The sequence below is a fragment of the Clarias gariepinus genome, chromosome 5, assembly GCF_024256425.1.
Source record: "Clarias gariepinus isolate MV-2021 ecotype Netherlands chromosome 5, CGAR_prim_01v2, whole genome shotgun sequence".
Lineage (NCBI taxonomy): Eukaryota > Metazoa > Chordata > Actinopteri > Siluriformes > Clariidae > Clarias > Clarias gariepinus.
The window spans coordinates 41,222,501-41,237,281 of record NC_071104.1 but is presented as its reverse complement, the minus strand read 5'-3'; the positions used below and the strand labels follow the sequence as shown (position 1 = coordinate 41,237,281).

The 14,781-nt window shown below is 45.4% G+C and overlaps 2 protein-coding genes across 2 annotated transcripts in view; both read left to right on the top strand.

The window, feature by feature from the left end:
• The first annotated feature begins 334 nt into the window (after positions 1–334).
• On the top strand, positions 335–7,596 carry zc3h15 (zinc finger CCCH-type containing 15). The gene is made up of 10 exons (XM_053495859.1): positions 335–510; positions 1,210–1,311; positions 2,505–2,613; positions 4,418–4,570; positions 4,656–4,747; positions 4,845–5,030; positions 5,398–5,544; positions 5,946–6,053; positions 6,165–6,306; positions 6,460–7,596. The coding sequence occupies exons 1-10, from the start codon at positions 436–438 to the stop codon at positions 6,660–6,662; spliced, it is 1,317 nt and encodes a 438-aa protein (XP_053351834.1). The 5' UTR covers positions 335–435; the 3' UTR covers positions 6,663–7,596.
• A 5,715-nt stretch (positions 7,597–13,311) lies between these two features.
• The window catches only part of itgav (integrin, alpha V), a 27,178-nt gene continuing 25,708 nt past the window's right edge, over positions 13,312–14,781 (top strand). The window contains exon 1 of the mRNA XM_053495880.1: positions 13,312–13,707. Coding sequence (XP_053351855.1) covers positions 13,544–13,707 — 164 coding nt within the window. The 5' untranslated portion in view covers positions 13,312–13,543. The remainder of the gene's footprint in view (positions 13,708–14,781) is intronic.

The following is a 14,781-nucleotide window of genomic DNA, read 5'->3' as shown; positions in this document are numbered from 1 at the left end:
ATATATAAAATAATAAAAATTTACTTCACAATGATGTGACACTTTGTGTTTGTTTGTTTATTACATTAAACCTCAATAAATACTTTCACGTTTATTTTAGTAAAATGTGGAAAAGTTCAAGGGGGATAAATACTTTTGCAAGTCACTGTGATGTAATTAATATTACATCACACAGTGTGTGTGTGTGTGATGTAATAACACTGTATGTAAGGTATTATTGCTCAGTGCTTAAGTAAGATGACGTCATAAGTTCAACTTTATCTGAAACGTCATCCATCTCCCTCGCCATGCGCGTGCAGGAGACGCGGTGCTGTAATTACCCATAATGCAGCACGTCATAACGCCGGGTGACGTCACTGCTGGGGGACGCCGAGCGCAGGCTGAGGTTTAGCGCCGCTGAGCTGAGGGGTTTAGTCCCGACACACCGCCGCTGACATGCCGCCCAAGAAACCCGCTCCGCCCGCGGGCAATAAGAAGACTCAGGAGAAGAAGAAGGAGAAGATTATTGAGGTGAGGAAGGAGTTTATTAGGACGATAAGTCAGGCTGAGGCGCAGCAGCCATGCTGAACTCTCGGCCTAGTGCTAGCTCGTTTCCTTTCCACTCGCTATACTGATCCCACCTGTATTCGGTCACAACGCGCCGGGATTGGTCAGTCATGTTCCGTCCCACGCGCTCATTGGTCTGTGAAATGCTTTCAAAACGGCGCGCGGCTCGAGACTCGATTATTAGCCAATCACAGCACAGAAGGCGGGCGTTATCCAGAAACGGGTGGCAAACGTAACTCCAAGTATTAACTCGCCAGCCGCCGAACACGTCAGTGTAGCCGGTTAGCTAATGACAGCTAGCGGTGTGTGTGTGTGTGTGTGTGGGGGGGGGGATCATTCTGAATTAAAATCTTTCCCAAATGAGTCTGTAGTCCAGGGTTGATCTGAGTGTTTAATTTTACCCGTGTGTGTTAAAGAGGAGAAGGATTTGCTAACGGTTAGCTAGCGTTAATTAGCCTAGCAGTGTGCTAGCTAACGTGCACGAGCTCCAACCACGTCTCACTGATCTATAAACTGCGCATGCGTGAGGAATGTAAAGTTTTATTAATGAGATTAAGTAAGATATCAAATCGCAGTAAACCCGAGAGATCAGAGGGAGAGGAGTGGCATTTAAACATGTTTCACCACTGTGTGTGTGTGTGTGTGTGTGTGTGTGTGTGTTAGGATAAGACTTTTGGTCTGAAGAACAAAAAAGGAGCCAAACAGCAGAAGTTCATCAAAGCCGTAACACATCAGGTGAAATATGGACAACAGAACGCTCGGCAGGTGAGTACAGGGGAGAGTGAGTGAGTGCGTGTGAGAGTGAGTGAGTGCGTGAGAGTGAGTGCGTGCGTGCGTGTGAGAGTGAGTGAGTGCGTGCGTGTGAGAGTGAGTGAGTGAGTGCGTGCGTGTGAGAGTGAGTGAGTGAGTGAGTGCGTGCGTGTGAGAGTGAGTGAGCGTGCGTGTGAGAGTGAGTGAGTGAGCGTGCGTGTGAGAGTGAGTGCGTGCGTGCGAGAGTGAGTGAGTGAGTGCGTGCGTGCGTGCGAGAGTGAGTGAGTGCGTGCGAGAGTGAGTGCGTGCGAGAGTGAGTGCGTGCGAGAGTGAGTGCGTGCGAGAGTGAGTGCGTGCGAGAGTGAGTGAGTGAGTGCGTGCGAGAGTGAGTGAGTGCGTGCGAGAGTGAGTGAGTGCGTGCGAGAGTGAGTGAGTGCGTGCGAGAGTGAGTGAGTGCGTGCGAGAGTGAGTGAGTGCGTGCGAGAGTGAGTGAGTGCGTGCGAGAGTGAGTGCGTGCGTGCGAGAGTGAGTGAGTGCGTGCGAGAGTGAGTGAGTGCGTGCGAGAGTGAGTGCGTGCGTGCGAGAGTGAGTGCGTGCGTGCGAGAGTGAGTGCGTGCGTGCGAGAGTGAGTGCGTGCGTGCGAGAGTGAGTGCGTGCGTGCGAGAGTGAGTGCGTGCGTGCGAGAGTGAGTGCGTGCGTGCGAGAGTGAGTGCGTGCGTGCGAGAGTGAGTGCGTGCGAGAGTGAGTGCGTGCGTGCGAGAGTGAGTGCGTGCGTGCGAGAGTGAGTGCGTGCGTGCGAGAGTGAGTGCGTGCGTGCGAGAGTGAGTGCGTGCGTGCGAGAGTGAGTGCGTGCGTGCGAGAGTGAGTGCGTGCGTGCGAGAGTGCGTGCGTGCGAGAGTGCGTGCGTGCGAGAGTGCGAGCGTGAGTGCGTGCGTGCGAGCGTGAGTGCGAGAGTGCGTGCGAGAGTGCGAGAGTGCGTGCGAGAGTGCGAGAGTGCGTGCGAGAGTGCGTGCGTGCGTGCGTGCGTGCGTGCGTGCGTGCGTGCGAGCGAGAGTGAGTGAGTGCGAGAGTGCGTGCGTGCGAGAGTGCGTGCGTGCGAGAGTGCGTGCGTGCGAGAGTGCGTGCGTGCGAGAGTGCGTGCGTGCGAGAGTGCGTGCGTGCGCACTAGCGAGAGTGAGCGAGCGAGTGACCAGTGCTCTGCGATACAGGTGGCTACTGCTGATGCTGATAAGACCAAGAAAGGAGACAAGAAGAAGGACATTGCTGAGCTGAATGAACTCTTCAGACCTGTAGTGGGAGCACAGAAAGTCAGCAAAGGTGAGGGGGGCGGGGCCTGTGACAGACAGACAGATGTGGTTGGAGGGGTGGAGACAGAGGGCTGTACTATAGTGTATAGTAGGGATGTATGATACATTGTTTCAGCACTGACATCATGATGCGTGTGTGTGTGTGTGTGTGTGTGTGTGCAGTAGTCACATCACAGGAGGTGCAGTGCAGTGTTTCTCACACACACAGTATACCCAAGCGAGACACACAAGTATGTCTGTGCACCCTTCTAAAACATCTGTAGCAGACAGTTCCTTTTCCCAGTAGAATAAATCTGTACAGGTGTGTGTGGGGAGGCTGTAGTGACAGTCGTACTGAGGTCAGTCTGCAGAGAAACAGTGAGTGGGCTGTACTTAAAAAAAAAAAAAAAAAAATACACACCGGAAGGTTAACCCTTAAAACTAAAGCAGCAAGGATCTGAGTAGCAACACGGCACTGGAGTGATTAAAACAAATAAACACCCGCTTATACAGAAGTTCTGCTGGTGTGTGAGAAGGCTTTAGACATCACTGTGTGTTTGGGTTTTCTGGTGTGTCATGTATAAACAAAGATATCATTATTGTTAAAATGTGTAAATTGTACTGCTGCAGGAATGATGTCACAAAAATATTGAACTAAAAATGCAGATGTTATTATTATTGGTCACAAAAACAACCATAAAACATGTGACCTTATGAATCTGTGCTGTCTCTTTGCCCATGTCACCCATTTTATTTTAACGTTTGTAAATGAAGTCATGTTTGAATAGTCGGTTAAAATTCAGTTTATTATCTTGTTTATGTTGTGCTAAAAATACAGATTTTGGACAATGAAACTGAAACGGCTGGTTTTACACCACAGTAATTCATTAGTATGGTGTAGAGCAGGGGTCTTGAGGTCCGGTAAATGAACACTCCTCATCAGCTAAGGTCCGGACAACCCAAAACAGGCACTGATGCTTTAGGTGTAGATTAAATTTTTTATTGAACAAAATATACTATGTTCTCATATGGATAAACATGTTTTTTTTGTATGTATAAACAAACATAAATTTACATCCTTCACAAATTGGATCTTATTTTAATGCTGTTCTGTCCTTTATGTTGCTTTGGTACAAAATAATTTAATTAAACTAGTAACAATGTCTGACAAAAATATGATGAAGGAAACTGTGCAAAATGCCTTCATCTCTAAATTTGCACAGAACATAAATTAATTTCAACATTAACCATTTAAAGGGAAACTAAAGTGCTTTTTTTCTGTTGAACCGAGATTACAAATTATCACCTTATTTACCTTGTTAAATAAATATAAATCTCATATTGCATTTTATATTCATAAAATGCTGGGCGGTGAGTGAGTGAGAGAGGACCTGTGTGGGTCACTCATACTGCACTTTAAGCTCATTTATTCTCACCTCAGACTGCTGTTGAAGGTGGACTCATCAGAGGACAATACATGTTTGTTTTCTCACAGGAGGGTTGAGGTTCACATTTAATTCTGCAGTGACTGGGCCAGCCGTGGTTTTATGTTTTAGCCCCCAAATCTCCAACATTAGATTGGCCAGTGTTTCATTATCATTGTCCAACCGCTGTGTGTGTGTGTGTGTGTGTGTGTGTGTGCGCATTATTTATTTATTTATTTTTTATTGATTACAGCCATTTTGGACTCAGTGGTACTTGTTAATGTGTGAGGTGTTACACTGACGGTGGGGTTATGTGAGAGGGTTAGCTGTTACCTCTGGTGCTGACTTTCTGTGTGTGTCTGTACTCTCTCTCCTCCCCGTGTGTTTGTGTTTGTGTGTGTGGTTCTCCAGGTGTGGATCCGAAGTCGGTTCTGTGTGCGTTCTTTAAACAAGGCCAGTGCACTAAAGGGGATAAGTGTAAGTTCTCCCATGACCTCAGTCTGGACAGGAAGTGTGAGAAGCGCAGTGTGTACGTGGACGTGCGAGAGGATGAGCTGGAGAAAGGTAAGTCTCAGTCTTCAGTCTATTGTGTGTGTGTGTGTGTGTGTGTGTGTTCAGTGTAATAGTGTTTTTTCCTTGTGAAATACAGACACGATGGAGAACTGGGACGAGAAGAAGCTGGAGGAAGTCGTGAACAAAAAGCACGGAGAGGCAGAGAAGAAGAAGGCCAAGACTCAGATCGTACGTTCTCCTCTGGGTTCTCCTCTGGGAGGGGGGGGGGGGCAGGTTGGAAGTTGCTGTTTTGTAATGATTTTAAGAAGATTGTGTGTGTGTACAGGTGTGTAAGTACTTCCTGGAGGCTATAGAGAACAATAAGTACGGGTGGTTCTGGGTGTGTCCTGCGGGAGGAGACAGCTGTATGTACCGCCACGCCCTGCCCGTGGGCTTCGTCCTGAAGAAAGACAAGAAGAAGGAGGAGAGCGAGGAGGAGGAGATCTCACTGGAGGAACTCATCGAGAACGAGGTCGGGACTCTCACAGAGTACTTTAATCACACACACACACACACACACACACACACACACAGATCACAGTTCTTATAAACACAACCAGCGTGTTCACACACGTTTAACACAGTGAAGTAAACAGTGTTTAAAGGTTTAGGAGTAAACAGGAAGTTTTACATGTTGAAGTAAACAACGTGAATAAAGTTTAACCCTATAAATGTTTTATAATGTTAGCTTTTTTATGAATTATTAAAGACAAAATAAAAAAAAAATAACATAATTGCAATGCTGTGTAAACAAATAATGACTTTAATATGCATGTTTTAACAAATAATGTGTAATAAAGTGTTTATAGAAAATTAAGACGTGTGTGTGCGTGTGTTAGCGCGCAGCTCTGGGCGTGAACGTGACGCGTATCACTCTGGAGACGTTCCTGGCCTGGAAGAAGATGAAGAGGCAGGAGAAGATCGCTAAAGCTCAGCAGGACATGGAGAGGAAGAAGGCCGACTTTAAAGCAGGAAAGGCTCTCGGGGTGGGTTCACCTTCAGTTACACACACACACACTGCTTGGAATACACCACATGTCATTACTTTTGCTCCCGACTTGTAAAACATCCTGCAGTGACGTGACTTGACCAGCAGGGTGCAGTACAGTACAGCTCTAGTCTCGTGTGATCTTGTTTATGAAGCTGTATAAGGACCGTCTGTGTTTCTGAATTAAACCTGAGCGGTCTCATGGACCCGAGTGAAATTTCATGTCTAGCGTGTACCTCGGTGATGGTTACACAGGTTACCATGGAAACCTCCGAGACATCACGTTTAACGCTGTAACTGTTCATACAGCCGTGTTGTTTCAGTCCGGGTTTATTTTAAGCTCTCGTGTGATGATGATGATGAGGAACATCATGCCTTTTCTTTGATGTTACTGTACAGGTGAGCGGGAGAGAAGTGTTTGAGTTCAGACCCGAGCTGGTGGACGATGACGACGAGGAAGCAGACGATACCAGATACGCCAAACTAGACAACGAGTTCATGGAGGAGGTGACCGCCGCCTTCTTTACGTCATCACTTCATTACAGCATACTGGAGATGTGGTCATGGTGTGTTATCTCATGTCCTACTGTGTGTGTGTGTGTGTGTGTGTGTGAGCAGGAGGATGAGGAGGATGAGGAGGAGCCATGCCAGGACATCGACATCGCCCGGTTCGTCCTTAAAGAGGTGGACGACACGGGGATAACGGTGGCAGCGGCGGACCGGTTCTCCTCCCGGGTCCAGTCGAGCAGAGAGACAGACGGTGAGACGTGGTGTTGCCACGGTGACATCATCTTGCTCCTTAAGAAATGGATAGATGGAGTGAGAGAGTCTTGAACACTAAACATGATCACTTGATTTTAAACACTGTTAAAACTGTGTGTGTGTGTGTGTGTGTGTGTGTGTGTGTGTATAGAGCACAAACTGAGTGAAGCTTCGGGCGGTATCGAGAACGGTGACGACCACATGCTGGAGGAGGGCGGAGCCAGCAGCGACAGTGACGGAGGCGGGGCCAACGGTGATGAGTCGGAGGCGGTGCCTGTTGATGAGAATCTGTTCACAGGGGAGGATCTGGACGAACTGGAGGAGGAGCTTAACACACTTGACCTGGACGAGTAACACTTGCAGACGTGAACTGTTTTTTTTTTTTTTTTTTTTTTTTTCCTCCTTTCCTTCCATGATCAGTTGAGCCGTAGAGGAGACGACTCTGAGGACATGTGAGAAGACGTGACTCCGCGCCTACATTATTTGGTCCAAACTGCCTCCATTCGGCCGTAAACGATTTCAAATCCTCTGGGTTTTGTTTTTGTTTTTTTGTTTTTTTTCTTCCTTATCAAAGCAAACAGAAACGTTCGCTACATTGTTAAAACACGAACTGGATTCTCTCAGCCATGTTTGTTCAAACAGTTAACAGAATCATGATACCTTCGACCACACTGGCAGCCTACTGCTGTGGAACTCGGCAGGGGCGGAGCCTCGGTTAACTCTGCTCAGCCAATCACGTCAGCCTGCCTGGTCATGTGACATTGCCACATTTTCCATTGACATTAAGGTAGCAGCTAGGCTAGTGTGCTAATGTTAGCCAGTTAACCAGTAACCTCTAGCAGCTCGTTAACAGCCATCGAACTAGCAGGATACATCTCTGTCTTAACGGTGGATTAGCTGGCTAACTTCTGTTTGCATCATAAAAGTGTTAGCCATCTGCTTATTTAGCTAGCTAACTAGCCGGGTTTGCCACCAAGCTCACCAACTATTGTGAAGATGAAGTTCATGCAGTGCTGAGCTAACATCCTGCAAACTGTGCTAATGTTAGCATGCTAACTAGCTAGCTAATGCCGGATGCTATGAGGAGTCGCACGATCGAGATTAACCTGAGCTCCGTCCCCGGTGTGTGAATCGGCTGTTTGATTTCTGACAAAATAAAGGTTTCACCTGCTGAATGTGTGATCTGAGGGGTGTACAGGTGAGTGTGTGCAAGTGTGTGTGAGTGTGTTTTATCCTCCTTCTGACCAAGGTGAAATTGTAAATAAAGCTTATCACAGACAGATATAAAGGCTCGCGTGCATGTGTGGTGTTGGGATATTTGCAGCGTCGACATGGAGCAGAACCTGTGTGTCGACACACTCCGATACAGCAGGTGGCAGTATGTCAAGCCGAATTGGTCAAGTATACTGGGAGCCATGCCCGAGACTGAGGGGTGTGAGAGCTCCTGGTCTTGTGTACCTAATTAAGTGGCCAGTTAAATCCTTATAAGCGTAGTATTTGTGTTTGCGTCTGTGTCAAGACTTCTTTAAAGTCGAGTGAAATAAGGTCCCCAAAATCCACCTCAGTACCTCACGGTCCTCATACACACTGTATTACCTGTCTGTGTGTTACACACACACACACACACACACATTGGCTCTCCGCTCCAGTTTGTGTCAGGGGATGGGATCTTGTGTACACTTGGTGATAAACACTACATACAGGTAAATGAAACAGATCTCGCTGGGTGGGGTGATGTGTTTTTTGGCTCGGACACTATCGGATTGAGTACCACCATCGAACCACAGACTTCAGCAGTAATTCCTCTGGTCTTTCACATCGTCAGCTGGAGTAAATTTGTTAGTGATTCATCGTATAGGAACGAGCAAGACGGCGGTCTGACGATCCGCACGGAAATCTCCTCCATTTCCACCGATCTGCCGGCACTTCATGACCCGCCCACCTACTACTGAGCAAGTCCTCACTGCAACTAAAATAGTGACGCCCACGGGCCAGGCTTCACTCCCCATGTGCGTCCCTGACCCCTGGCCACCCGTGACCTTGTCGTCGGTTCACCGGTTGTGACTTTTTTTTTTTGCTTCCACACATCAGGGGCAAACTGTTCACTTACTGCTTTAAATATCCCACCCACATCCAGGCGGCATTTTATTTAAGACCCTATCATTATCACATCACCCCTATGATGTCATACTGCCCACCTGTTTTTCCTAAGGATTTTTTCCAGGTTTTTTGGAGGCACTTCTAGGGCTAAGGTGATTTCAAAACATTGAGGATGCAAAATAGTCAAAGGGATTTTTCATATCTCTAACGATTCAGCCATCATGATGCCTTAAACTTGTGTGGATAAAAACTTCGTGAGTGATGTCATTTTGTTTGTTTTAATTATTTTTTAGGGATTTTCCCTGAATTTTCTCCCTAATTTATTTGTATCCAATTCCCACCCATCATTAGGGCACGTTCCGACTGCTGCTCAATGTCTTTCTGGTGCGCCCAGGTAGTGATGGTGCAGGTGCTTGGGCCCGATCATCAATGTTGAGGTGTTGTGACTGTGAGAAGGGCCAGACTGTGACATACAGAGGACTTGATCAGAGAAACTCCAACCAAACTGCAGCTCTTGTGGGATGTTTGCGGTCTGCAGGACCACCTGGACGTGCTCTAAAGGAGAACTGGCGACCCGGTCACTGGTGCAGTGAAGTCTGGCCCGTGTAGTCTGATTCAAAAGGAAATGATGGAAGTGTGTATAAAATGTGAATCAGAATGATCAGCTTGTCCAAAAACTCCCTGAGTGAAGACATGAGAGTGATGGACGTTTGCAGAAGACGTTTTCAGTCACAGTATGGTGATGAGACTCTCAGCCGCAGTAAAACGTTTACGTTTTAAAGAAGGCCGTACGTCTGTGAATGTCCATCCCGGTCAAGGTGTCTCTGAGCCTCGCTGCAGTCGGTCCCGTGAACATTCGACGAGTGGACGGCTGATCACTGAACATCGAATGTTAAGTTGTGATGTGGGACTCCAGTACCATGACCGTGTACAGAAACCACAAAGTTCTGCTACAAGGCTCGTGAGAATGTTTGTAGGAACTGTTTCACACTGACTGAATCATTCAGATTGTAATCTACATGATGTAAACCAGCTTGACTGGAAACATTAAACACTACAGGAAACAGCAGAAGCTCTGACCTGTGGTGTGTTTAGTGACCTCCTCTGCACAGTCCTGTGTGGTGATGTGAACACGCCTGGAGCACAACATGTAGTCTGACTGAACCCAGAGATTATATAAACATCGAGTGAAGCCTCGTCAGATTACAGAACATACAGGGTTCTTGATTTGCATCATATGAATTAAAATATAAGAAGATTTTCTATTTTTAAAAACATTAAAATTACTATTACTGCATATATTTTTTTTCCCGGTTTTGCAATCGGGTAACTTTATTGCACCTGCCTGAGTCTACACACACCTGCTGTGTGTACAAGTGTGTGTGTTTTGGAGCTCGGTTGTTGTTTCTGGGTTGTTGCGTGTTTTTACTAAACCTCCTGAAATACCAGTCAGAGATAATCTCCAGACTGGGACCGGCCTTTACACTCCCAGTGCTCACGTGAGATTTGGAGCATGTGCACACACTTACCACTAGGGGGACCTGTGTATATAATCTATAATAATATCAAATCCATCTCTGACCCGTACCAGTGTGCTCTCTGTCTCTCTGAAACGCCTCACCTCTGACTCATGCCATGTTTTCCCAGAATGCCAGGGATCTGTGGATTTTCCCCTCACAGTGATTAGTGACCCACGTGCCAACTCAGACGAGGAAAAACACAAAGGGGGGGGAGGGGTTTAGTATAAGTAGATAGGCTATTAGTGACTATTAGATAGTAGTAGATAGGCTATTAGTGAGTGAGTGTGTATGAAATGACGGCTCCTGAACACCGGACCTTCAGCTTCCTGCAGTATCTAGACGACGTGATGTTCCCTACACCCTATAAAGTGCACTATTACATGTTGTTTGGGATGAACTGCTGTGTTTTGAGAGTACAGAGGGCCAGAGAAGGAGGAAATAAGTTTGGAAATGTGTGTGTGTGTGCGTGTCTGCACCAGTCTCAGTGCTGTATCCCTACCTTCTAAATCCTGACTCACACACAGGCTTTGTCCAAATAAGACCACAGTCTGATCTCGCAGCTGCGTTAGTCATGATGTCAGACAGTCTGTGCCAGAGCAGGATCAACACTCGGCTCAGACGCCCTCATTAACACACACACACACACACACACACTGACCCGGAAACTCTCTCGCTCTGCTCAGAGTGTGTTTATCACTTTCTGTCCATCACACACACCCTCCACTAAGACAACAGACTCATTGTAATGCTGCTGTGTTCCACACACTCTACACTACGGTCCTGTTCATCTCTCAGTCCATGAATGAAGGATGAAGAATGTATAGAGGAAGAGAAGCTTAAAGCCATGTGTTATTAAAAAGACCTGAGCAGGAAGTCTAGTGGGATTATAGAGCAACATTCACCCAAGTCAGGAGAGACACATGGACAAAGACACTCAGGGGATTTGACACATGATGAGTTTGGCTGATTGTTTAAATAAACAGATCTAGAGCTCAGGACTGGGGTGTAGAGTGACGTTTGCTTTATTAAACACACAATAGGCAACATGATGAATGAATTTTAGTTCATTTGAACGAACTGTACACACATGACTGAGCCAAATGTGTGTGTGTATATATATATATACAGTGGTGTGAAAAACTATTTGCCCCCTTCCTGATTTCTTATTCTTTTGCATGTTTGTCACACTTTAATGTTTCTGCTCATCAAAAACCGTTAACTATTAGTCAAAGATAACATAATTGAACACAAAATGCAGTTTTTAAATGAAGTTTTACGTTATTAAGGGAGAAAAAAAACTCCAAACCTACATGGCCCTGTGTGAAAAAGTGATTGCCCCCCTTGTTAAAAAATAACTTAACTGTGGTTTATCAGACCTGAGTTCAATTTCTGTAGTCACCCCCAGGCCTGATTACTGCCACACCTGTTTCAATCAAGAAATTACTTAAATAGGAGCTACCTGACACAAAGAAGTAGACCAAAAGCACCTCAAAAGCTAGACATCATGCCAAGATCCAAAAAAAATCAGGAACAAATGAGAACAAAAGTAATTGAGATCTATCAGTCTGGTAAAGGTTATAAAGCCATTTCTAAAGCTTTGGGACTCCAGTGAACCACAGTGAGAGCCATCATCCACAAATGGCAAAAACATGGAACAGTGGTGAACCTTCCCAGGAGTGGCCGGCCGACCAAAATTACCCCAAGAGCGCAGAGACAACTCATCCGAGAGGCCACAAAAGACCCCAGGACAACAACTAAAGAATTGCAGGCCTCACTTACCTCAATTAAGGTCAGTGTTCACGACTCCACCATAAGAAAGAGACTGGGCAAAAACGGCCTGCATGGCAGATTTCCAAGGCGCAAACCACTTTTAAGCAAAAAGAACATTAAGGCTCGTCTCAATTTGCTAAAAAACATTTCAATGATTGCCAAGACTTTTGGGAAAATACCTTGTGGACCGACGAGACAAAAGTTGAACTTTTTGGAAGGTGCGTGTCCTGTTACATCTGGCGTAAAAGCGAGACACAGCATTTCAGAAAAAGAACATCATACCAACAGTAAACTATGGTGGTGGTAGTGTGATGGTCTGGGGTTGTTTTGCTGCTTGAGGACCTGGAAGGCTTGCTGTGATGGATGGAACCATGAATTCTACTGTCTACCAAAAAATCCTGAAGGAGAATGTCCGGCCATCTGTTCGTCAACTCAAGCTGAAGCGATCTTGAGTGCTGCAGCAGGACAATGACCCAAAACACACCAGCAAATCCACCTCTGAATGGCTGAAGGAAAACAAAATGAAGACTTTGGAGTGGCCCAGTCAAAGTCCTGACCTGAATCCTATTGAGATGTTGTGGCATGACCTTAAAAAGGCGGTTCATGCTAGAAAACCCTCAAATAAAGCTGAATTACAACAATTCTGCAAAGATGAGTGGGCCAAAATTCCTCCAGAGCGCTGTAAAAGACTGGTTGCAAGTTATCGCAAACACTTGATTGCAGTTATTGCTGCTAAGGGTGGCCCAACCAGTTATTAGGTTCAGGGGGCAATTACTTTTTCACACAGGGCCATGTAGGTTTGGATTTTTTTTCTCCCTAAATAATAAAAACCATCATTTAAAAACTGCATTTTGTGTTTACTTGTGTTATCTTTGACTAATAGTTAAGTGTGTTTGATGATCAGAAACATTTTGTGTGACAAACATGCAAAAGAATAAGAAATCAGGAAGGGGGCAAATAGTTTTTCACACCACTGTATATATATATTTATAATATGATTAAATATTTCACATCATAAATATTAGAGTACTGTATTTATAAAACAAATCATTTTATGAACTAATTATAAGATGTGGTTGTTTTTGATCTTTGGACAGACGAGTCTCCAGACTGTTGATGACGTCATCTTTAATCTCTCATCAGTTATAAATATTATATAATGATTATCTTTAAAGAAAAAAACTAATTAAAACTGTAAAATTCAGAACACAAACCCAATGAAATCAAGTCCAGGGTCTATTTATTTTAAATAGAGTTTTAACTAAAGTTTTGGCCCCCCTGGGTGTCACAGCCTGTGATATATATGTTTATTTTATGTATTTTATATATTTATTTATATATATATATATAGTTCCTCTGTATGCCGCAGTGTGTTTATTTATGAATAAATAAACTCGAACAGTAAACCTAGTGGTGTGTGTGGAGTGTGTGTTCTGGGTGTTTTATTGGAGTCAGTGAAGTGAGACGCAGCAGCGCGCGCGCGCTCCTCCCACCCAGCGCGCGGACTCACTTCCGGGTTGTGCGGCTGTTTGGGTGATGACGACACTTCCGGTATGGGCGTCAGTTCCAGCTTCCTCCCCCAGTCTCTCTCCGCCTGTGAGTGTGTGTGTGTGTGTGTGTGTGTGTGAGCCTCACCCGGGTCCCTCAGTGTGTGTGTGTGTGTGTGAGAGCGGGACGGCGGCAGGTCGTGTTTACTGAGACGTGTGAAGAATTATAACGTGTTAATGTCACCACAGGGGAGGAGAGGAGCGCGCGAGAGCACCGAGGACTGAGGAGAACCCTGTGAGTGTGTGTGTGTGTGTGTGTGTGTGTTTACTGAAGACATTTACTTACTGAGAGACAGTGATGATGATGGGACAGCCCCTGGTTCTGTCCGTGTCCGTGCTCTGTCTCTGTCTCTGTCCTGTCTGTCCCTTTAACCTGGACACTCAGGACCCCTCTGTGTTCTCTGGACCCCGGGGGAGTTACTTCGGCTTCTCAGTGGACTTCTACAGTGCCACAGACAAACAGTGAGTAGCACCTCCCTCTGTATCAGATAATAACACGGGATATATACCTGTTCAAGTCAAACCGGGACTTTACTCCCTCTCTATATAACACACACACACACACACACACTGAGAACCCTGACCAGACTGTCTGACCGGCCTCTCAGGAACTCCGTGTGTCTCAGGGCCGAGTTCCTGTGTGTGTGTGTGTGTGTGTGTGTGTGTGTACTGGTCCCTGAGTGTCTCACCACCAGACTGTGCCTGAAGTCTTGTATCACTTTAGCACCTTCGCTCGCCCGAGTCCCGGTTTGACTTGAACGCACCCCATAAACATTTCCACATTGGTGTCTGATCAGTAACAATTATTATTAATAATATAATGATTCATTATTAATAATAATTACACTTGTGTCTGATCCGTGTGTGTGTGTGTGTGTGTGTGTGGCAGCAGCAGCATTAAAAACATTAAATCTGTGTTTGAGTTCCCGGTGTCTCATCATGTTTATTATTAAATGTGTTGGACTCGTCCAGTGTTTTTTTTGTAATTTTATAGATAATATACAGAATAACATGTCAGGATTACATTATATACTGTTTGTATCAGAAATGTGTATTATTAATGTTATTTATGTTTACTTATGAAGAGTATAAACACTTAAGTGTTTTTATAAATGTTTATTTTATCTGTACATGAGCAAGATTAAAACTATTCGTTGGTTCTCATCGATTTATTTGTTGTTAATTATAAGGAAAATAAATTTTATATTATTAGTCTCTTTTTTTAACCCTCACTTTTAACCAAAAATGTCGTTTTAAAAGTTAAACTCACTCTAATTTGTTTCACAAACTACCTGTATCTTTGTGAATGCCCTGAAGGCCTGAGTGTCTCTGAGCGTCTCTCTCTGTCTCTGTCTCTCTCTGTCTCTGTCTGTGTCTCTCTGTCTCTCTCTCTGTCTCTCTCTGTCTCTATCTCTCCGTGTCTCTCTCTCTCTTCCTGTCTCCCCCCTCTCGCTCCCTCTCTCTCTCTGTCTCTCTCTCTGTCTCTCTCTCTGTCTCTCTCTCTGTCTCTCTCTCTGTCTCTCTCTCTGTCTGCTT